The sequence below is a fragment of the Lontra canadensis genome, unplaced genomic scaffold (assembly GCF_010015895.1).
Source record: "Lontra canadensis isolate GAN:19392208 unplaced genomic scaffold, GSC_riverotter_1.0 scaffold79, whole genome shotgun sequence".
Taxonomy (NCBI): domain Eukaryota; kingdom Metazoa; phylum Chordata; class Mammalia; order Carnivora; family Mustelidae; genus Lontra; species Lontra canadensis.
In genome coordinates, this window is record NW_022631073.1 from 5,164,771 (window position 1) to 5,190,096 (window position 25,326).

Sequence of the window (25,326 nt, forward strand, 5' to 3'; positions counted from 1 at the left end):
GTCTGTTTAAGACAGACATGAGAGTGAAGACCCTGTTTGCAATCTGGGGGGAAAGTGGTATTTTGCCCCAGAGAAGGACAGTGCTGCTCCCACAATTGACTGAAGGATAGAGCAAATGTCAGAGGAAATGACAGCAAACAGCACAATAATAAGCGAAAAGGACAAAAGCACCAACTTCCAATTTATAAACGGTTTGTTATTTGAAGACTCCGCAATGTGCCTGAACATATGACAAGGAAAAATCTGAGGCACTTGATGGCAAAACTGGTTATCAAGTGAAATAATACTTGGAATAAATTTTATAATTACACTTGTAATTGCCACCATCCAACTAGAAAGCCGCCTAGTTTTCACTCTGCATTTGTAAAGGACAACTCAGAGTCAATCTAAGAAAACTGAAATTACGAAAGCCAACAGCAAGAAAATAATTCTACTTGTTGGGAAATAAATGATGTGATCATTCAAGAATATTCAATAATTTAGCTCAGGATCTGGGCAAGTCTAGAATTTGACAAACACAACAGTGTATTAAAAAACAAAGCTATGGGTGCGCCTGGGTGGCTCAGTGGGTTAAAGCCACTGCCTTCGGCTCAGGTCATGATCCCAGGGTCCTGGGATTGAGCCCTGCATCGGACTCTCTGATTGGCCAGGAGCAGCCTGCTTCCCTTCCTCTCTCTCTGCCTGTCTCTCTGCCTACTTGTGATCTCTGTCAAATAAATAAATAAAATTTTAAAAAAATAATAAAAATAAATAAAAATAAAAAACAAAGCTATGGAGAAAGAGCTCAGATGAAACACTGTTACACTGATGTTAACTAACTGAAATTCAAGTAAAAACAAACAAACAAAAAACAAAAAGAAAAAGCTCAGGACAAAGATTCTTCATTTATTTCCAACATTTATATCTGTAACTAAAACATCATTTACCTCTTTAAAGATCAATATCATAATTATTTCAATTCTACTTTATTTATAAATGGCCCTAAAAGGATGTAACTTCCTGGCATTCCATCAGAGTAAGCTCCAGAAGGATTACTGCAAACTAAAACCCCACAGAACACTTGAGAAAGAAGAGGGGACCCACAATGTTTCCTGAGAATGAAGTCTGTGAACCAACATGCTTTCAACGCCCTCACACTTGAGAAGCTCCCATTCCCACTCAAGGGTAACCCGTGACTGCTTTCTGAAGAGTGACCAGATTCCTCACGGACCCCCCTGGACCACAAAGCATCCTAACAGCCCCAGGGACCAAACCCCCACTCAACAGTCTCGACAAGATGGTCCATGGAGCAGCCCCCACTCCCCCACCACACGACCAACACAGACACAGCCAAGCATCAACTTCTGGAACTTGGTCAACACCAGGTTAAATCTTATACAGCTGTGACCCATCTTTCTGACTCGGTGCTCTGAACACTGCAGAAATTCTCAGCATCCACTTGAAAAGTCAACGTGTCCTATGCTCTGCTTGGGAAATTACAAGCCCATATTCTGAAAACTCGTATGACTTCGACAAGTGTGGTAGAAATCTACACACAGCACGAACAAAAGCCCTCGTGTGAGGGATACTGTTCTAAGTATAAGCTGCAGAGTACCTTTCCTTCCACCCAAACCCCACCACACACCTTCACCTTCTGGAACCTTCTGGAACATTCTGGAACCCATCACAAATGTCTCTTGCCATATCTGCTCCCACTACCAGCTGTCTTATGTCCTTACAAATCAGGTGACCCTGGGCATAAAATAGTCCTTCATTTTCCCAATGAGAGAATTTTACATCTGTTCAATTCAAATGCTTCTACAGATACAGATAAAAGCCAAGAGCCCACCCAAAACACTTCTTTAATGTAACTATGCATTCCTATTTAACTTCACATTATATGAATATTAATCCAGAAATATTTTTGCCCATGCTCACATTCCATGCAACTCTTCTATGTTAACTTCTACTTTTTCTATTACCTTAATCACCACCCAACACTTTTTTGGTCATCATTTTACAACAATAAAAAATCTTTACAAGATGGCCTTTTTTTATGAACCACAGTAAACTGTTTCCCAAACCACAGGTCCCCATGTATATAATATCAGTAGGGCTTTACTTTATGTTAGGTTCATACTCATGGTCCTTCATGATCTCTGCAATGTGACCAATGAGTCTGTTTTAAATGATCTTGGAAAGGTCTATTATACTGATAACCAACACTTGTGTTCATGTAAGCAGGAAACTGCCAAAGGTATATTAAATTTCTTTGGTCCTTTTTCATCACTTCTGTTAGGTAACCTCTAAAATCATGGCAAACTAACATCAAGTTTTCAAGCTTATGAGCTTTAATGGGGTTTTAACAAAAAATACAAAGAAAGAAGATGTTACAGGGTTCTCAGAGAGAAGACTACTTAGCCTTGGAATCCTACTGTGGGAGGCAACCATGGGGTGTGCAGGAACTGGGCCACTGCCTCATGGAGACCAGGTCCTGTCTCCCTCCCTGCAGGTGGGGACTTCTCCCCACCTGGTTGGTTAAGACTTGACAGCAATTTCCACCAACTTCCACAGACCCCAAGACTGAAGGGCCCCGTGTCCTTGTCACTGGGGGTCCTCTTGTATCCCCTCACTTACTCAGGACCTCCCCAAAAACTAAGATGAATCCCTTACCACACCCACAGCACCTTCCATAGTAATCTGGCCTTGACTTGGTGCTGGGAAACATTTGTGGAATGAATCATGAGTGAAGAAAATGACCAAAATGTTTTCAAAAAGAAGAAAAAAAAAAAAAAAGGCATAGAACCCAGAGGTGAAATTTGGGGAAGACAGAGTCATGAGTCCTAATTACCTGTGTGCAACACGGGGTGCTCGATCACACTTTCCCCATAGTTTTATCACTGGACTATGATAAAATAAGAAAAATGGAGGAAAAGAAATAATTTTATAACAGCCAAAAGTTTTAAAAATTTAGACCTGTTCCCTATCATGAGATTGGCTTCCTCTCCCTCTAAGAAGGGGGGGAGGTTCTTAAATAAAACCATAGTGATGACAAACGGCAGTTTTTATTACTATTTATCACCAAAAGATGGATGACATCATTCTCCCCATGACAAGAACATAACCTCAGCATACAGAACCCTCTCTGCACGCTCTGACCACTAACAGGTCTCCACGTCTAAAAGAGTGCCTGGCAAGTACACAGGGGCTAAAATGTATCTCATGAATATAACTGGCCTGTGATCATCTGCTGACGGTTATGTAAGTAGATCCAGGAAGCCCACACAGTACAGATGGCGAAGGTGTAGGAAGGGTTCTTAACCTCCCTTTCTTCCCCATCCCTTCCCTGACTCCAGGCCCAAGGCTTCTCTCCATGCTGCAGAGGCCAAGGATTGAGGGTGTAAGAATTAGGTCAGGGCTAAAATCCAGAAACTGGAATAGAGGATGATGAAGAAACCAGGAACCAAAAGGCAGTGGACTCTAGTCTGGCATCCCAGCTTGGGCTAAGGAGGTCTCTGCCTCTCTCATGGGCTGCCCCGGGTTCACTCATCTCCAGGACTACTGAGGTAGGACGCCTCGGATCAACCCCCTTTCTCAGAAGCAACCCCTTATCGAGCACTGCCCTGCCCTCTGCCTGCCTTTGTAAGATTCTGTATCCCCACGCTTGAGGGTACCAGAGAGGACCAGGACCATCCCAGGGGCACATGTACTTGGCATGAATCTACTGCGGTGTTTAAGCTCTACCCTCGAATACGGAAATCCTTGTGGAAACTCACTGAACGACAGAGCAATGTAATGCTTTGCTGAGACGTATCGTGTTCTGTTCTCACCGGCATGACCTAAGAAATGGTGGTATCGCCACCCACCCTTCCAGGTCAGGAAGGCAGCCCTGAAACACTGCACCCGTGGGGGCCTCAGCAACACTTCTGCTTCCTTTTGGGCTCCCAGAAGTTGGTGCTGGATGCCGAGAGGACAGCCTCAACCCCATTACTGCTCGGAGGCCCATCTAGGGAGAGGGTCTTCTACACCATGATTCAACTTAATGTCATGCCATGATAGTGAGAGAAACACTGTCAACTAGACGTCTATGCTTAACAAAAATAAAACAGGAGAGAATTCTAATGAGGCAACCAGACGCCGCTGGAACCCAAGTGTGGTGGAGAATGTACACATACTTCGGTTATGACAGCTTCGTGTATCCTCCAATCGCAATGTGCAACAATCAATTGCCAACGAAGAACTAATTAACTGCAAGTCATGAAACATCCACTGTATGGCCAGGAGATGATTGGAGGAAGGATTTAAGGATAAAGAAAGTTAAAAAAAGTAGCATCCTTTAGTCACCCAATGACGAGACAACATTAAGTAATAAGGTTTAGAAAGATACAGTTTCAGAATACTACTATTTTAGGGGCAATACAATAAAAGAGAAAAGTATAAACATCAGCTAAATCTAAAATCTCATCATTCCTCTGCTGTCAAGAGCCAGCAGGCCAGTACTGTGGTCAGAAGACATGGAGCCATTTTGACCCCGAGATTAACAAAGCACAACAAAATGGCTGTCGAGAACGTATTTTCTCTCCTGTGTCATGACACAGTTAAGGGACAGAAAAATTACTCCTTTCTAAAGCTTTGAAAAGCTTCTTAAAGATGTTAAGTAACTTTTAGTGGGTTTTTCTTTTTCTTCTATGTATCACAGGTATTTCTTTGGAAGATTAAGAAATCACCTTGGGAAAAACAAAACAGAACTCACTAATCACCTTCCATTTAGCCTTTTATAGGAGTAAATAGGGAAATCATTTATAATCACATCCATTATAAAGAATTCAAATTATTCCACTCTGTTTTGTTATCTATCAACAGGAAGCAGCCTTCCTCACCAGGACGTTCAGCTAGTGAGTTTCCTGTGTGATTAACTCCTATTTTAATAGCCGAAGCATCTCTCCAATCCGTGCAGTGAAGTCAAGAGTGCAAACCCACGGCAGCACAGGGAGGTGAGAAGACGCACAGCCGGCTGGGCAGGGAGGAAGGCCCATGGAGGACTGGCGCCACCCGGGCAGCTGGGAGGTGGCCCGGACAGGAACCAGGTGCTTTACCTCTCCATGAATGCCGGTGGCAGGTGCATTTTCAGAGTACTTTTCTCATCTCTCATTCACGTACTATCTGTTCCTAAGGTGCTGGCGCCCGTGGCACGCTAGGCCAAGCACTCAACAGCCAAGAGACTAGATTTGCTGGTGAAGCCAACACACCTGCTCGCTGAGGTTCAGTAACATTAGAGAGGCCTGGGCAGAGGACTCCGGAGACATGAGCAAGAGGCACAGGACACCAGGGCAAGCTGGAACAAGCAGCTCGCACACTGAGTTTCAGAGCAGACTGGCAGGTCCCCCAGAGAGAGGAGGAGCACACGTTCCAGGCAGAGGCCTTTGCGTGTGAAGACAGGAAAGCGCCAATAGGCAGGAAATGAGCAGAACTTTCTGGGGTAATGTGTAGAAAGAAGAAGGAGCAAAGGGAAAGCAAGGGAGGAGGGCAGCTGACTGGGGTTTGGGGCCAATCAGCAGGGGACACGCATGGGGCAAAGAGGACAGAAGCCCAGGGCAAGTTCCGGCTCACTGTCACTTCTTCTCCCACTTAAGCCTCTATTTGTCCCCTCCCCTGCAAGCAGACCTAGGCAGACACCAACCCCCACCCCCAGCCCCAGAAGGGCCAGGATGACTTATTGTGTCCACCCCTGGAGAAGGAGAAAAGGAATGTGAGAAAGACAGGCTCTTGTGCCTGGGGGAGAACTGACACTTGGTGGGAAAGCTCCTCCTCTAGTTCCTACAGTTACCCTCCACCGGCCTGAGGCACCAGCAGCCCCTCCTGGTCATGGAGAGGAGAGGAACTAAACAGCAAAACCCCATGGCTTAGAGGAAGCTCACAGTAAAAGCCAAAGGGAAGAGAGATCAGGACCCCCGTCACCCTCGCTGGAGTCAGCTGCGTTCCTGTGAAGAAGCGTCACGTGCATGAGCATCAGGGGCTGGCCGAAGGGCTCGTGGGGGTCATGAGATGCTCAGGCTCTGGGCTGTGGTGTGATAAGAGATCATGTACTCACAGGCTGCACTGGTAAACCTCAATAAACTTGATCTTAAAACAACCCACAGGGACCCTGATTCTGCTTGTCCACAGCAGGGCAGAGATGAAGAGATTGCGGAAAATTCAGAACCAAGACCCAGGCATTCCTCCCCAGGCTTGGATTGTGGCTGCTGCGGTGGCTGTCAAGGGCAGGTGGCGACCACAGCTGGCTCCATGTCACAGCACAGAGACCTACCGGAAAAGAGATGCAGGAAGAAGACCGGGAGTGAAGTCAGGGAGAGACAAAAACCACGCTGACCCCTTGGGTTTGGTCTGATGCATGGAGAGCACCCAGGGGCAACCCCCTCAGACCTGAGGACCACGAAGCGTCAAGCAGGATGAAAAGTCATTATCTACTCAAGGTAGAAGTCTCAAATGAACAAAAACACCCCACCCTCAGGGTCCGCACAAGTGCAAACTAGTGAGCAAGAACTGTCACACGCACGGATCGAAAACCCACCCAGAAGGTGAGTATCACTAAGAGTTACATAGCTGGGAAACCATGATACCTCCTAATAAAAGGAAATACAAATGGATGGGTTGGTTTTTAATTCTCTGAAAATAGTATTTATTTGACAAAACATAACGCCATGGGTTCAGGAACATTTCAAAAAGAGATGACATATTTAATTCATAGAGATCGCAAAACCTCATTTAACTACCTTGGTGGGGGGTCACAAAGGGTTGAGAGTGAGCTCACAGCAGACTCGGAGGAGATTATGAAACAATTAGGAGCCAATGAGTAGATACTGGAAAGGAGAGGCAAAATTGCCGGCTGGCTAACTCTATCCTTGCTCATGATAAGTAAAAAACCAAAGGTGTCATTACAAAAATATTAAATTATGGGGTAGGAAACTCCAGATTCCAACACAGAATAAATAAAACCGATTTTTAATAGACTGGCATTAACGACAGGCTGGTAGAGACAGACACTGTCCACTGTGATGCACAATTGTACGTACACACTTAGGGTTCCTTCCAGGAAGAAGGCACATGCTCAGCTCTGAGACCCAGCAGCCAGAGATGCCAGCAAAAACTCAGAGGACTAAGAGAGCAACCCCAGCATCTCCAGAAGACACCGCATCCACCAGGTCCAATGGAAAGAGGCTGCAGAGAAGAGAACCTCAGGATAGCTGGAGAGTAAGCACAACTATAAAACAAAAGCAATCACCAATCAAACCCTGGAGTGGGGGTGGGGGAGATTAGTAGAACGTCTGTGAAGTGAGAGCGATAAATTTTCAAACGATGAAATGCTGTCACTTTCAAGTTTACAAAGGAAATTAACAACCCAGTTTAGCATGGTTATTGACAAGAACTCAGAATTTCCAGGCTGGGAGTGGGAGAGGAGGGGACTGGGAATTCATCACCTCTAAACTCCTTGGAAGCAACCTAGTGGAAACAAGACTTGGGAATGCCTCCGAAGAGGTTATCCTCTCCTGAAGTATGAGCGTGCCAGCAATGACTTAACCCAACTTACACTGCGTATCTGCCTGGCAAAGCCTCATTTTCCTAACCAGAGAGGTGAATGGCAGCCCAGCCACTATAATAATTATCCCAAATTATAAATGAGTGGGGGTGTAAATGAGACTATGCTCCACTGAACTTAACACAGTGTCAAAAAAAAAAAATGAACTAGAGAAAAAGATATGAAGTATCACACAGCTGGCGTGCTAATTTTGGGAGCTATAATTAGCTTAAAACACAAAGACACATCCCTCTTAGAGGACGGACTACTGCATTACACACACAATGGATTTCTTTTAAAAAACCGTCTCTGGGGGCGCCTGGGTGGCTCAGCGGGTTAAAGCCTCTGCCTTCAGCTCGGGTCATGATCCCAGGATCCTGGGATCGAGCCCTGCATCGGGCTCTCTGCTCGGCAGGGAGCCTGCTTCCTCCTCTCTCTCTGCCTGCCTCTCTGCCTACTTGTGATCTCTGTCTGTCAAATAAATAAAATCTTAAAAAAAAAAAAAACCCGTCTCTGTGCACACTTTGAAAAAATTACTTTTAGGAAGAATTGCAAGCAAATGATGGCATTTTGTCCTTTTCAGTCTATGCAAGGTTTGCTTTGCTGTTCACTGTCTGTTTTCGAGAGGTGACCGTTTCATTTCGGAAGAGCCGATCACAGATCGTCAACGCAGAGACCCTCAGAATACAGTCTAACCCTTTCCTTTCTTTTATAGGCGGGAACAAGCCGACTCAGTTGAAGTAGAAAAGTTTCTGTCTGGACGAACTGGGATTCAGAGACTGATTCTACAGAGAAGAACAGAAGAGGAGTCCCGGAGAAGCTAAAGCCCAGGAACCGGGGGCAGGCTCATTTTACACCTTGATAGAGGGATATACACATGATGTACGCATCTGACAATACGGAGGATACTGTGCGCATCACATTTGGGCATTTTGATGTCTATGAATTATCCCTCGGTCTAAAATTCAGCTTTTTGATAAAGGGATCATAACAAAAATGTTTAAAGTAAGTATATTAAATACTTCAAATAAAGGAGGAAGGTTGTCAGCTCCGGAAAAAGGCACCAATATGCTGCATACAATGTGTTGTCCTCGAACAAAGGAACGATGACATGTTGAAAAGAGAGGAAAGAGATACTCCATGAGAACAAACATAAGCAAACAGACATGGGTAACCGTAGTCAGTCAGAAGTCACCAAGCTCTTCACGCCCCAATAATACTGCTTGCACACATTTTCTAGATGAGACTGTGAGAAAGAAACTTGTCCAGGGTCTCCCATACCCTGAACCAGTGCTCTTTCCACGCTGAGGAGAAGGCTTGGCGAAGAGGCAGGAGTGGGTGCAGGAGGCGAGTGGAAAGCCCACAGGGCAGGCTAAGGAGAGACTAGAATCCCACAAGTGAAGGGAAGCCAAAGCAGGGGACAGAGCCCATCTTCACATCAGTGACTCCGGACACATCATATCCTCCGGAGAAGAGGATGGACACACTTGGAAAGTGATCGCTCTTTTCTGCAAGTAACTTTCACAAATGCAGCACACCACTTCTAACACCTCACCAGCTGATCGGGGCATCCTGTGCGGAAACAGGTGCTGGGCCCACACACCCCCCAAAGTGGCTTCGCAAGGACAGACCATCAGGAGTCCCTGGCAGGGCCCTCACTGGCCAGGCACCCTGGAAAGGCTCCTAGTGACAGCCACAAAGCTCCAAAAGGGGACTTGCCTGATTCCAGGAAAACTTTTTTCAATTAAAAACATATTTTACTTAAAAATGTGAATGAAAATAGTTATCCCATGATAAAAATAAAAGAACTAATAAAAAACATCATAAGATAAAATTTCTAAGAACTCATGCAATTTTCATATTGAGGGATCCCTGGGGAAAAAGTCCATTTCCCTCACCCCCGCCCCCATTTCTTTCCTGGGAGATCCTGTCCTTTTCTAAAAATGTAATTTTAGATTCAGAAAATAAACCCATATGTCAGTTTTTAGTGAGTCAGTCCAAGATCTCAGATATTACATCTGATGATCAGAATACACTGTGCTCCCCTTCTCAGCTCTGAGGACACAGGGTAGGACCAAGAAAGCCCCCCCGACATGCTTCCTGCTGCAGATGCAAATCTCCACAACAGCCCTTGGGTTCCTGTCTTCCAAAAAACCAATCAACTCCTGTCACCCCCACTCTCTCCTTTTCTTTCTCCCTGTCTTGCCCATCTCCCCCGCCTTCTGCCCCCTCCCTGGATCTCACCTCATCTCCACTCCCTCTCACCCCTCAGAGCTCAGAGCCACTCCTCTCTGCTTCCACCAACACTGCTCTAAGGATTTCGGGCCACCTGCCACTTTCTACGGGTCCTTGTCTTACCTGCAATCTCTCATTCAGATGCCCCAAGATGTCATGATGCAGCACCTCATCTGTTACCTGTTTTGGGAACCAAACACCTGCTTTCCCCTCCTGCAGACAGAAGGCTACACCTTTCTCTATACATTCCTGATGGCCTCGGGCCAGTACGACACACGGCTAGTACCAGACAAGCACATAAAACACTAAGAAGTCACAGAATCCAATCCACATTATCTTGTACACAATGTGAAAAGTACAGATATATAAAAATGCAAAACCTGACAATAACAACCACAAAGATTTCACCATCTATAGCAGACCCAGACAGTGGGGCCCCTGTGGGACTCAGCCAGTGAAGCATCGGCCTTCAGCTCAGATCACGATCCTAGGGTCCCGGGACTGAACCCTACATCAGGCTCCCTGCTCAGCGGGCAGTCTGCTTCTCCCTCTGCCCCTCCCCACAGCTCATGCTCTCTCCCCTCTCTCTCTCAAGTAAATAAAATCTCTAAAAATAAATAATACAAAGCAGAGCTGGGCAAGCACTTAAGGTTCCTTTCTTGGTAAGAACTTAATGAACATCAGCCAAACTAACTGCACAAATGTCTACTTTCTTTTTCAAGAAGAGAGTCCTTCTGGCCACTCCCACAGAACCATCAGGTTCCTACCCACTGTGAACACACCGGCTTCAGGCACCTGCCTACCTCCAGAAGGCCAGGAGGAAAGTGCCAGAGGCTTTGCAGAAGTTCCACACACCAAGAGAAACAAGCAGGAGAAATCCCAACTTGGAAATGCCACCAGGAAGAACAAACAAAGGAGCAGGCGCTGGAGGAAGGTGAGACAGGTGGCTAGTGGGCAAAGGGCAAAGGGGAACCAGGGGCCAGCCCAGAGACGAGCCCCGGTGTTACGTGGACCAGACCCAAGAAGCAGGTGCATCCCCAGGACAGAAAGAGGACAAGGAAGAATGGAAAGGCCTCTGGAGGACTGGAGCGGTAAAGAGAACCTGGGAGACTTCACAGTGGCAGTCTGCGCCCCCTACAAACCTCCCCCGCCCCAGACCTGCAGAGTTCCATCAGGAGGGACTCTGCCTTTGGTCTTGAAGTCCAAGGTTTCTGCTGAGGTTGACACCAAGACCCCTGCTTTCTGGTTCCTCGCTTTGCCTTCCTGCATCTTTGCTGGTCATTCTGGTTGAGCTTTCTGGTGTCACTGGGTGTCGGGTTGCTCTCAATGTACCATCATTTCATTGGATACTGAGGTGACCCAACACCAAGCTTCTGTGTGTCAATAAGGAGGTATTACCTATTCACATGGAATGGTACTCATTCATAAGCTGTGGGGACACAAAGTAGAGAACAACACTTGCCATGTATCTATCATCAGCTTATGTTAAAACATTATCTATAATCCATATAGAACTAGAAAGAATTCAGAAATGATCACGACCAAACAGCTGACAGTGAATGATCTGAGTGGTAGATTCATGTGTTATTTTACTGAACTTCATTCTTTTTTGTTCCCTGTCTTTGAGAAGCCATCAAAATAAAGAAATGAAAATTTCATTTAAAAATAGTCCTCCTACAGTTTTTGTTGGCTCAAGATGCTGTGATAGGAGAGGTTTTGATAATGAACCACTAAGAACACACAACACCCACATTAGCTTGCTACCACGCACGGCTGCCCACTGCTCTGAGGGTAGCTCTGGCTGCAGCCGGAAGGTGGGACACTAAGTCCCTGACACTTACATACTAGACACCCCCAAAGGGGAAATGTAATCGTATCACCTGGCACGAACCTACGTGCTGCTGAACCAGCAGTTTGTGGTCATGCCCACTATGAGGACTTGATAAAATGTGGCGGCAGAACGGAGAAGTGGCCAACTGGTCGACCTTGTAAAGCAACAAGGTCGCTTCCAGGGATAACAGATCCACAAAGCTACTCCTCTGAAGAATGCACTGATGGGAACGTGTGAGCAGAGAAGGGACCTACCAAGGAACAATCACAAGAAGACTGGCGTGACAAACAGCAGTAGTAATAGTATTTTCTTCTATCTTCATATAAAATGAATCATTTAAAAGGCAAACAATGGAAAGACTTGGCAAACACCTCATTTCTCAGACACAGAAACTCTTGAGTGGTGACCACACAAAATGTGTAATGTCACAATGATACAAAATGTTACAAAAATATCATTTCCAAAATTTAATTATACATTTGTTATGTTTCACCTAATCAAACGATGAGGACTGCTGTTCTTCCTTAATCATTAAACTAGAGAGAAGAAAATTTATGCTGAAAAAAAGAAAATACTGTCTCTAGGAACCCATCACCGTATCTAAAGGTTACACAGGCAAGAATAAAACCTGCTTTGTTTTAATAACAGGCACCTTTTATGGCTTTTCCCCCCTTTACCTCTTCCCTAATTCAATGTACCATATTGAATGCATAGGATTTCCCAAGGGAAAAATAATTCTGCTTGAATTATAAAAGTGTCACATTCACAGTTCATAGAGAATAATACTGCTCAGCTTCTCATCAAAATTATACTGCCTAGCACAGGATTCTAAATAAAGCCAGTGTAATGTACAAACTTATTATCTGGCTCAGGGTGTCACGGGAAAAGCAGTGGGTTGAGGGATGGAAAACCCTCCCTCCCAGGACCCACCCAGCTCCTGTGTAAGTTACTCAAATAGCTCTGGATGTTACTGTCTTACCCCCCAGATCACTGATCCCCCAGTGTTAACTACTTGAAGGCTTTTGAAATTTAGCTTCACATAAAGTCCATGATTCCATCAATACACATATAAAAATAATTCATTCCACCATAAACTTCTGCACAACAGTTAGAAGGAAATTTCTAATTATTCACTATAATGCAGCTGCTGATTTTCTAAGCACACGTAAGACATAGTCCTTTTTCACGCTTGCTTATGCGACAGCTCTAGCCGACATGTTTCTCAGTAAATTTCTTCCTGGGCATATTTAAGGTCTGGTCTCTTCTTGGGCCTCAGCTTGGGTTACTTGACATGCAGGCCGGAACACCAATCCTACATGAAGGCATTAAATACTTTTCCATCAGCCAGTGGACAGGGCCAGAGAAGAGCTGCGGGGCCCATTTCACAAAGTCACAAATTTGCACTGGCTTCAGCTACATGTACAAACGTCTCGTGCGCCCTCCTCCTTCCCCCTGGCCCTTCAAGCTCCCTTCCCATGATCTCTGCATCACGAAGCTGCTATTTCTCTTTTCAACTTCCTTGAGTCTATTCCTACCAGAAATGGTTACTCCTTTACATCCAGGAGGTTAATGAGAGCTTGTTCTGAAGGTCGTTATGGACCTAAAGAGACAGATGGACCCTCTATGTCCTCTCGAATTATAAACAACAAGAAAATACAAGCCCCTGATTACTGGTGGCCATTCTCTCCACGAACAGATAACTGAGCCAAGGGAGGAGATCTTCTACGCCCTGGTCACAGTTGTGCCTGTCTAACACCTTGGATGCCCCAGTTATTATTCTACTTCCTTCTGGACCTAATTTGAGTGGGGTGTCAGCAATCGGATTACTGCAGCTTTCCAGTAAGACCTGAAATCAAGTAGTCCAGAGTTCTGCCGCTGTTCTCATTCCACATCAGGCTGATTATTCTGGGTCCTCTGACTCCACACAAACTTCAGAATCAACGTGTCAATACCCACAAAGGTATTTGTTGAGATCCTGACTCGGATGACAACGCGTGTACAGATCACGTGGGGAAGAACGGACGTCCTAACAATGTTGAGTTCTTTTATCCATACACTGGAGTATCTCCCCGTTTATCTCTTGTTTGAGATTTATGCAATTTGCAATCAAAAGAAGCCTCACTCCACAGAAACTCAAAATATAAAAATCAATCCACAAGACCTACAGCAAATGCATTTATAAATACCACTGCACCAGTGAGTTTCACACGAGCACTTACAGATGCCCCATCTTCAGTTCCCTTGTGAAGGTCTTGTTTTAGATGGGTCGGGCGGTTTTTTAAACCATTTTAAATGTCATCCTTCTTAGAAATAAATCTCTGGGATGGGGCTTCACGGGGCAGCTGCAGCTAGAAGATCCCAGAGAAGAGCCAGTGAACATGGAGCACAAGTGTTTCTATCAACAACTCAGCTTCTAAAATGCAGACTTTTTACATGATTATGCTTTCTGCCCATCCCTCGAGAAAGCTTTTCCGTTATTACTTCTAATGGACACCACAGTGGCACTGGGAGGATCAGAGATGGCGTGCATCCAAAGGCTTTGACAAGGAAAAAACCACACAAATACAAGGGATGAGGATTATTTCACGCTCCACAATCCGGCTGGACAAAAGCAGCAGATAAATTCCCTCCAAACCATATGGGAGCCTGGGCTGGATATCCCCTCGCACTGTGTTATATAACCAAGCATCCAGCAGCGACAGGCTCTGTATCTGCACAAGCGCCAACAGCCCATCGGCCTGCAGCACCACTGAGCAGACACCAATGACAGGTGGAAACGAGATGCTGCTCATCAAGAAAGGAAATGAGAACCTGGTCCTAAAAGACCGCAGTACACTCAGAAATGGCAGGTGGACGTCCGTGAAGATATCCGGAAGGTGCCCGGGAAGTAAATAAAGACAGGTCAGCATCCAGCAGCTGCATGGAGCCAGGTTTCCTATGACAGTGAGAAGAGTAGCTCACACAGCAACTCCCGGAAAGAAGTTTCCAGCGGAGTCTTGGAAGAAGCCCATGCTCAAAGTCCATCCGCTCTACGACCCACCCCCGCTCCGAGAGACGTCTCCAGCACCCATGCTTAAGCCAAAGACTTCGTAGGTGATTATGACACCTGCCTCCGTCTTCCTCGCCTCCTACATCAGATCAACCACCACGGCCGGCAAATTATACCGCAGGTCTCCATCTCCTCGAAACTCGTGACCAGTACCACAGCCCAACAGATCTCGTCCAGGGACAAGGCTGCCATCCCAAGCCCAGGAAGCACTGGCAAGATGCCCGGAGACATTGCCGGTTCTCCACGCACCCATGTGCAGATGGCAGGGATGCTGTGAACCATCCTGTACTCCACAAGACAGCCCCAGGACCAAGAACTGTTGGCCCCAAAGGTCAACAGTGCTGAGGTGGAGAGCTCTGCTCTGGCCCCAGGACCACAGTCCCTCACCTGGATTCCATTAACAGCCTCTCACCCCATGGCTTCCTCTCTCAGACGCTCTAATCCATCCTGCAGATGGCAGCCAGATCCGATCTGACCGAACCCTCCCCAGGGGACCTGCTGAGTGGCTTCCGGGGATCCTCACCAGGCCCACAGCACTCTGCCCCGTATGCCCAGAGCTGCCTCTCTCCTCTCTCCTCACAGTCCTGGCCTTCTCGCTGTCACCCTATCCAGCCACAACCACTGATCATCTTGGGATTCTGTGACAGCAACAAATACCTTCTTGTCTGCTGCCTCTACCTGGGGCCTCCACACTTCACACTTTAACCAGCTCCTCCTTGGAACCTTCTCTAAACCCCCAAATTATTTCCAATCCCCACCTCCTGATATACCTTGTCATCCTCTCCCTTACTTGTCCTTAAGAGGACTCGTTATAATCTAAAGTGAGAAGTTTATGTCTATGATTTGCTTAAAATCATGTATTGCCATCTGCAACTCTATGCTTATGGGTATGGCTACTTGGTTAATTTCTGGCTCATTCTGAAATGCAATCACCATGAGAACAAATGCCCTTTCTCTGCTATTTGTGCCCAGTGCCCACCACAGAGAATGAACATATTATTAAGTGCATTTTAAAAATGTACGACCAGGGTGCCTGGGTGGCTCAGTTGCTTAAGCGGCTGCCTTCAGCTCAGGGTCCTGGGATCAAGTCCTGCAATAGGCTCCCTGCTAAGCAGGGAGCCTGCTTCTCCCTCTCCCTCTCTGCTTGCTTGTACATGGTCTCTCTCTCTGACAAATAAGTAAATTAAAATTTCTTTAAAATGTTTTTAAATGTAAAATAATAAAACACACACATACACACATATGACCAAAGGATTAAGTGCTAGCCCTCAAGCGATCAGAGGCCTGCTCACACTCACAGGGACCCTGAATAAACTGGGACTGTGAGGGAGGAAGGCAGCCTGCATGACATCATGCCCAGGAGCGGAAGGTGGGGGAACCAGAGGCAGAAAGCACAGATGGAAGGTATAGTGAGGGAGTGACCTCTAGAAGGCCAAGGTCAGGGGCAGAGAGAAGGAATTCACTGGAGCCACAAATTTAAAGGAGCACTTCTTCCCCAGTGAGCATCATGTCCAAGGCCAAGACAGAGGGGATGGCGAGGAAATCCCTAGAACTCTGCAATCCCAAATTAAAGGCTTGTCCTCTGATACAGGTGGGGACAGGGGGATGACCAGCATGAAGGAAACTTGCCACAGAATTTTTTAAAAAGATAAATGCCAACAACTACTTATCAACAGAATGATTCAAAGCAGGGTTAAAATGCTAAAAACAAACTCCTGGTATCCAACAACGGAAAAATTAATACGATGAAAAACCACTTGATTAACTAACTGAATGCACATCAATTCAGGTGCATGTTCTGAATGGTCATTGAGCCACAACAACCGTAATTATGACTGCTCATGAATACGGAAAGACGCTTGTGATATAATGGCAAAGAAGCAGGAAACCAAATGGCATGTATGTTGGAATCATCAAAATATGCATTCCCATGCACCACAACTGGTGGAAAACCAATACAGATGGTTTGATGGCTCAAGGACAGTCGCAGAAAGAAACCACTTTCATTTCTGCTACTGTTACAGTGAGCCCTGTTCTACCAAGCGGGGTGGGGGGGGGCTCAAGGAGGCAAGTGTATCCATACAGATGTGTTGCCCGTGGGTGGTATCCCAAGCATCCCAGGGGAGCACCCGAGAAGTGTGTGCACTGGGGCCAGAAGAGATTCTAGAAATCCGAAGCTAGGCAAATGCTCCCCAACTATCAGTCTGGCAGAAGCCAGAAGCGTGGTGTCTGAGGCGTTCAAATCCCTCGGCCAGACGGTGGAACTCTCTGCAGAGTCTGGAAGCCACAGACCAAAAAGCAGTAAGGGGAAACTAGAAGCATTTTGAGCTGATGGTTTACTAAGAAACAGTCATAAAATACTTTCTTCACCTTTCCGTGGTTTTGTTTTTGCTGCTGCTTCTTTTTTGACTTGAGTCATGACTTGACCTCCAAGCATCTCTTCACCTGTGTATAGGGAGAACTTGCACCATCAGAAGAATCCAGAACATCAGACAGATGAGGGCTGGAAGCCCGGGTGAAGCCAGCCCTGAAGGGAAACCTGCACAGGCTCGGACTCCCATGCTTCCCCTCCTGCTGGTGCTCACACAGCGGCCAGAATGTTCTGTATGCTAGGTTAGCCCTGGCCACTTCCAATTCTAAGTGTCACTCGGGGACCAACACGAGCAGAATTAACATGAAAACTCTTGGGTCCCCTTCTCCAGAACTACTGAGTAAGAATCTCCATTTTGACAAGACCTCACACTGAGATCTGGGCCCCAGGCGCCGGGCGCTGCCCCTCCAACTCTTCCTGAACCACTGGTCTGGGTGCCGCTGGCATCCCTGTAGAGTCTAGACTGACTTCCGCTGTAGGATGAACTGTGTCCCAGAAAAAGATCTGTTCAAACCCTAACCCCTAGTACCTGTGAGAGTGACCTCATTTAGAAAGAGTCTCTGCAGACAGATTCAAGTTAACACAAGGTGATACGAGAACAGGGTAGGCCTCAAATTCAATAGGACCACTGTCCCTAGAAGAAGAGAGACACAAAAACTCAGACACACAGGGGAACCCGATGTGAAGAGAGAGACAGAGACAGGAGTGAGGTGTCCACACGCCAAGGACTCTTGGCCTCCACAAGAAGCCAGGAGAAAGGCATACAACAGACCCCCAGAGCACGGTTACGTCTGTATGCTTATATGCCCCCCAAATTCCTATGTCAAACCAATACACCCCAGTGCGACGGTGTCAGGAGCTGGGACCTGTGGGGAGTGGCTAGGGTCAGATGCGGTCATGACGGTGGGGTCCGTGAGAGGATAAGTGCCCTAATAAGGATCAAAAGAACCTGCTTCCTGCCTCTGCTCTCCACCATGTGAGGGAAAAGCAGTCTATGATATTCTGTGGTAGTGGCTCAAACAGATGAAGACAAGCACCCAGAAGGAACAGGAGAGAATACATTTGTCTTAGGAGGCTCCATCTGAAATACTTTGGTCCAGCTGTCCCAAGAGATGGACTCTTCCTCCAGGCTTGGCTTGGCTTGTCCCCACAGCAGCTGAGTCCTGGCCCTCCCTCTCCTCTCTGTGTCAGGAGGAGAACTCTCCGGGAGGCCTGGCCTGGCTTCTCCGGAGCTACAGACCCTCAGCAGCTGGATGTTCTAATCCAACAGGACTTCCCCTACAGCAGACAGCATAACCAGGAAGGTCACCATCCAAACCACCCCACCCTCGTCCTTGTGGGTGACAAGAGACAGAGAAGCAACATCCTGCCTCACATCTCTACTACTCTTGGGTAATCACCACAGTCCACAGCCATCCCCAACCTCAGAACAAGAACGAAGAAACATTTCATTGTTTGCTGTTAGTACACCTTCCGGGCTCAGATGCTACCAATCTCTTTAAGGTGCCTCTGGTCCCTCTTCTCCCTACCTGGTTCCCTCAGGGCCCAGAATCATCTGGGTGGAAGGAGCTGGACGGCAGAGCTCTCATCTTCTCACCTGGCATGGCCACTGAGCCGGTACCGACAGAAGAGGTGGCTTCTGTGGACAGAATGGCTCTGCAGCCCCATGACCCTGCACCTGAGAGGCTGGGTCCCACAAGGCAGGCAGTGAAGTACAAGCACAGGGAGAACCCGGGCTCCAGGGGAAACCAAGGCCAGGTGGTGGCACAGGATACAAGAGCGCAGAGAGGGGCAAACGAAGCCATAATTCGGGGGCACGTCAGAGCACTCGGAACTCTGGCTGCCTCCCAGGAAACCAGACGGAAACAGCCAGGGCTGTGCCACCAGAGAGCCAGCCAGGGAGGCTTCCTCTGTTTACCGAGACAAAAACCAGAAACAATCCAAGTTCACAGAAAACTAGTTCAAGCAGTTGAGGACATAACCAGGAGGTCACATGCAACCTTAAGAAACATGTTCTTGAAAAATACTACAGGATACAGGGAAATACATATGGAAATACACACACACACACACACACACACATATACACATGTACATATATGTCAATATGCATGCATGTACATATCCTATACAGCACATATCCCCACAGACATCTGAAAACATGAAGGAGAAAAAGCATGCCATTATAAAGACAAACACGCTAACAGGGTAATTAATTCATGGGAGATGAATGGTAAATGAGTCTTCTTTTTCTTATCAATGTTTGGCATTTTCCACTTTTCTAACAAGATCACAATTACATTTAAAAATGAGGGCAAGGGCACAAAAAACGCCGCTTTGTTTAGGAGAAAGTGGTAATTCACATCCTCACGAAATCTCGCAATCTCGCACACAGCACTAGAAGCAGAAACCAGGAGGGCTCAGAAAGCAGGGGCGGAGCGGGGAGCAGCCAGTTCTGTAACTGAACCCTGGAAGGCCCGGAGTTCCCTGTGAGCCTCACGTCCTCATCTCAAGAAGAACCAATGATTCTGGATCCTTATTTGTCATCATCCCTAATACACCGAGACAGCTTTTCCAGAGGTCACAAAATTCTGAATTCTCAAATTTGTGACAGGCAGTGTGGACCCCTAGTGCTAGCTTAGAAATGATAGAAAGCAACAAAATCTTCTGATAAAAAGAATTTTAGACAAGCTATATGGCAAGTGAGTGCTGTTCGTTTCAAGTCAGGATACAGTTTTTAAGGAAATGAAACAGTGCTTCTCAGAGGACAAAACTCACCCAAAATGGCATTTACCACAATCACGGTACAACTTATTCCCAACACAGAGCCTACCAGAGAAGCCCAGATAGACCAGCACCACAAATGGTAAGAAGAAAGCCCACACCCGGGGGCAGCCCCGGGAAGGAAGACAAGGCCTCCCGCATCTGTGCGCCAACCTCAGCTTGGGGGCCTCGAGTTCAATTACTCTTCACTCCCCGCCAATCCATTCTCCGCGAGGGAAAGTCACCGAGCCACAGTGGCCCAAGTCTTTATAAGTCAATGGGAGACACAGAAAACGAACCATATTCTCATACTAAACTGAAGGAGAAACAGTAGAAAAAACCTGAAGAATGATAAAGAGCAAGGCTTTTAAATGTAGGGTGAGATACACTAGACGTTCAGGAAAAAAATTTAGTGCCTGTCAACCCGCAATTTGTTTTTTGTTTTTGTTTCTGTGAAATATGTTAGTTCCGAACAGACTGAAGGACATTAGAATAGAAAATGCTGGAGGGTATCATATGGAATAAAGGTAAAAACCTTTCCATGAAACATCTTTCAGCTTTAGACACACATACACACCAAGAATCTATTCCTTACTGTGGATCTTGGTCAAAGTTACCCTCTACAGAAAGTTCTAGAATTCTCCCTAGACACACCAGTAGACCATGCCTAGGAGGCAGGGTAGTCTTTTCTAGGATCATTCCATAGAGTTAATATTCCAACATTTTGGAATTGAGTAAATCTGCAATGTGTATATCTGATCGTAAAACTCCAACCACCCCAAATCTAGCCCAGCAATCCACAACTGGTTAAGAAAGAGAAAAACCCACGGCCAACACAGTGGGACCGTGACCAAGATCTATCTGGTCCTCCTAGAAGCCTCTGTGACCAGCCCCATCAGACTCCCTTTACTCCCTTCAAACACACCCAATTGCGAGGCATTTGGTCAAAGTTGTTTTTGTTTGCTTGTTCATTCGTTTGTTTGGTTTTTTTTGGGGGGGGGGGGCGGGTAGAGAGGGAAAGGAAGGAGAATTTAAAGCAGGCTCCACACCCAGCGTGGAGCCTGACACAGGGCTTGATCTCAGGACCCTGAGATCATGACCTGTGTGGAAATCAAGAGTTGAACTCTCAACCATCTAAGTCCCCAGGCACCCCTGGTCAAAGTATTTTTAATTGCTTTATGCATGAACATACCACATGTCCACTTGATGGAAAGGTCCACCAGAAATGATATTTATTCCTTTACAGCCCCAGAGCATCAGACACGGAGCTGCTGTCCACCAGTGTCGATGACAGGTATGAGCCGTTTCTACATACAGTCAGATGGCTGGTACTTAACACTGTTCTCCAGGGGAGTTGAAGAGAAAAGAATGTGGCTCTGGAATTTAAGCTAGGCTTAAATCATCACTCCATTCCCATGCTAGTCATATGGCCTTGGGCAAGCTAGTTCCCATCTCTGGTTGTCTGCATGTGAAAGCAAGGAGAGTACCTAAGAGTTTTATCGTAAGGATCAAATAAACTGATACATGTAAAGCACTTAGGACAGAAAGTGATCAATGCGTGTCAGCTGTTGCTATTCTAGCACGCGGAGCTCATGATTCTATCAACCCCTGGAATTAATTCAGGGAGGCTTCCCAATATCCAGATGTTTTGTGTTCTCTAGGGAAGGCACTCTACTTACTTCAGTCTCTAAGGAATTAAAGGCTAGGAGGGCTGGTTGGGCTGGCTATGAAGGTTTCTGAAATGCAGAAACTGCAATCTGACACATGTCTCCAGGCAGCTGGAAAACATCACAGCTTTCTGAGAAGAAGATCACCAGCAGATGTGAGTTTTAGGAAAACACTGAAATACAGTCAGGAAATACAAAAGGGCAGGTACAGCACGGAGGGTAGAGAGAGTAGAGTTAAGAAACTTTCTGCACAATTTTATCAAGAAGAACAGAGGTCATGAGCAAACACAGACGTGTGTATCACAGCCAAGGAGAACAAAAGGAAGAGAAGGCAGTGGAAGGAATGGCCACATCTGGCTTTGGAGAGGCCACATCTGAGTGCCACTGCATCCAACGTGGGAGAGAGATGTACCACGATCACACAGTGGAGAGCAGAGGAGAGAACCAGGGGGCGTTGGTCACAGTACAAGTACCCCCTCGTGGGATGGGAAGGAGAGAGAGAAGTGTGACAGCAGAATAGGATCCCACAAGCACCGGCTGAGTGTTGAGAATGAAAGGGCAATCTGATATGCAGACAGAAGATTCTAGACGGAGAGGATGGGTAAGGGACTGATCAAAACCCCAGAGGCAGGAGTGGGTAGGGGAGACTCTGCACCGGTGGAAGGCTACTTTCAGTGTTCTGATGGGGACTGAGAAAGGAAAGGTGATGTCAGATCGTAAAGGATCTTCTCGGCAAAGCAGACAGACTAGCATCATTTGCTAAAGGTGGTGGCAGGGGCGTGGCAATAAGCCTCAGGCTTGAGAAGTTGCCAGGAATAGCTGGTAAGGTAAATTCACTAAGGAATCTAAAGATAAAAAAAGAAAGATAAATTTAAAGATTAAAAAAAATCTTTTTGAGTAAAATGGTACAGTTGCTGTGGAAAATATGGTAATTCATCAAAATATTAAACATGGTATTACCATATGACCCAGCATTTCCACATCTGATATATACCCTACATATCGGTAACAAGTAAAAGCAGAGACTTGAACAATTATCTGCAAACTTAGGTTCACAGCATTACTCACGATGGCCAAAAGGTGTAAACAGTCCCGAGGTTGGGGGCATTCACTAAGGGACAGTAAACCAGCACAAAGATCAGTCTGTCTCCAGAAACAGGTGGATTCCCCAGAGAAGGATCCAGAAGTGCTCCAGACAGAGAAGGGAGAGACAGAACAGCGCACACAGCCCTGCAGTTTCCTCGCCCACGTCACAAAAACATACCCCCTTTGTGTGTGTGCTCCCGTACACTCAGCGACCCAGGAACAATGTCTGGTACTGAGTCAAACGGAAGGCAGCACCGATGACAATGACATTGATGCCATGTTCGTCCTGCAGTTAATTATTCCCCCCAACTCCTCTGGCCTCTTTCTCCCTGAAGGCATAACATGCCGGGGCTGACCCTGACCCGGGGCTGACCACTCCAGCTCTGGGAAGGTGACTGCAGGATGCCGGCTCTGGGGACAGAGCAGGCACACCCCCACTCCCCATCCCGTCAGCTCACCCCACATCGTGCCAGGAAGACACGACAGTGTGCGGACTTCCTAGTCACAGATGAGGGCACATAGATCCTCTCAAAAATCAAAACAGCCACCAAGGGCCACCCTTTGGGGAACAACACGTAACCCTATGAAATGCCACGGTCTTTTTTGTATCTTCTCTCTAGAAGATGATTCATAACTGTTATTTCCATTTCCGCAGAGCAAAGCCTGGAGGATGAGAACAGCGCAAAAACCAGGGACCTGGGATGGGAGTCTTTAAATCTCACCCGTACAGAGAGCACCTATTGTGTAAAAACAAGGTACAAAATTAGCTGCAAGGGAGGCAACGTCTGAACCAACACTCCGCCGCCAGCCGGTCTCGCAGACTAAAGTCTTCATCACGCATGAACATCCCTGATTTCACTCCCATCTTATGAGAAAACACCCACTGAAGGAAGGTCTTGCAAGACTCCACTCACTGAATAATCTGACACACAGGGAGGTGGGCAGACAAGAGTCAAGCCCAGTCAAATTTAGTAATGTAAGAGTATATTTAGAAATCTAAAATTACGTCTGGGCTCAAACTTCCTGTAATTTTTATCTATTCTTACGCCCGCCCCGCCTGTTTTTCTGAAATGCCACAGGATGTAGTGGTAAGTGTCCTGAACACGTTGCTAACTTTAACCCTAGGACAGTAAGGAAGCTTGAGGCATAGAAAGTCGCCAAAATGGTTAGCCTAAAACTTCAATGTACGCACCATGTCCCTTTCCCTGTAGATCACCAGTTTTTCTACAAGAAGTTCACATCAAGATCAAACAAGTCCATGGAAGAATCCAGCAGCTCTGCGGACAGCTGCACCACCTTGAGATGGAAGGCCCCGTGCACTCCACCCAGGGCTGGTTTTGACAGTGGACCTGGTCACAGCAACTGTGGGACACACCTGACACACACACGTCTTTGCTCCAGATAGAATGGTAATCACTTTCCGAAACATTTTCAAGACAACAGCCTTCACGATGTTTTCTGAATTACGCATTAAAAGAGCATTAAGGAAGGAGGGTAACAGCAACAGCAGCTACAGTGAACAGTCGCATGAAAGCCGCCGAGTGAATCACTCAGAAGACTCCTGTCCTCTGAGGGCACCAGCCTGGGCGGCGGCCTGCATACCACATCTCTGTCTGCAGTCGGTCAGCCCCAGGCAAACGGCCAGAACGGGGGAAGCCAGAGAGCGGGCCGGCCGCCCCGCGCTCCCGCCTCCCAGCACCTCCACACCACAGACCCAACAACCTCTCGTGAGGTCCTTCCAGGGGGCGACAGGGTGAGAACAAGTCATGTGAGGTGGTAAAAACGAGGACGGTGGGGACGCTGGATCCCTCGCTCTTCTGGGCAAGCATGCGGGACCAAGACGTATCCGCGTTCCAGCAACGTAGCCTGAGGTCCGACTGATGCCCAGGGCACCCACAGCCTCAGCATCCCCACCTGTGCCCAGCCCCCGAGACACCCCGACAAGTGACACATGAACATTTTTCTATCAACATCCTCACGTTTATATCAACTCAGAGCACGTCATTGCCGCAGAGCAAAGAGAGGGCAGGGGCCTGAAGACACCACCAGAGGAGGGAAAACAGCATCTCAGGACACGGGGGGCAGGACGCGCTCGCCGCCAAAGCCGCCCCTGGGCCGCCCCGCGAGCTCAGGCTTTGCAGGACAAAGAGCCCCTGCTTCTCGCACGCCCAGTGGGAGAGCCCGGCAGCTCCCGGCGGGCGTGAGGATGGCCGCTCCCGCCGCACCCCAGGGCCTACCTTCACCCTGACGGTCTGGTCTGACACGCTGCTCATCATGTCGCTGATGGATCTGAACAGCTGCAGCAGGGACTCCATGAAGTCGGCCTCCCCTTTGTCTTCATACAGTCTGCAAAGGAGCACAGGACGCTCGATGGGGCCTGGTGGACAGGGCCTCATGCCCGTTTGCCCCCGCATCACAGCCTTGCAAGCTGCCGCTGGGCAGCAACTGAGAACACGAGAGAAAATCCGCCACATCCATGGAACACAGGAGGCAGCTCAGAAACGGGGTTCATCGGGGCCACACGGCTAGGGGGCTGGGGCCTCAGGCGGAAGAAGCTGGTTTTTAACCGTTCCATTTATGTGCTTTTCTCATTGTAAAATAATACATTTTCTAAATACGCAAATCGGAAATGTATAGAAAGGGAGGGAAGGAGAGAAAGAGGAAAGAAGACCAGAGGAAGGAGTAGCAGAGAAATTCAGCTTTAATTTTAGCCCACGGAGATTACACCGTCAATATTTTGGTGTATTTTCTGCCAGTGTTTTTTTAAAC

General features: G+C 47.1%; 1 protein-coding gene across 5 annotated transcripts in view; it reads right to left on the minus strand.

Moving 5' to 3' along the window:
* DOCK1 (dedicator of cytokinesis 1) overlaps positions 1-25,326 on the minus strand; it is a 490,685-nt gene that overhangs the window by 339,166 nt on the left and 126,193 nt on the right. For all 5 annotated transcript variants that reach the window (XM_032882088.1, XM_032882091.1, XM_032882090.1 and 2 more), the window contains exon 23: positions 24,795-24,903. In XM_032882088.1, the coding sequence (XP_032737979.1) occupies positions 24,795-24,903 (109 nt within the window). The remainder of the gene's footprint in view (positions 1-24,794; positions 24,904-25,326) is intronic.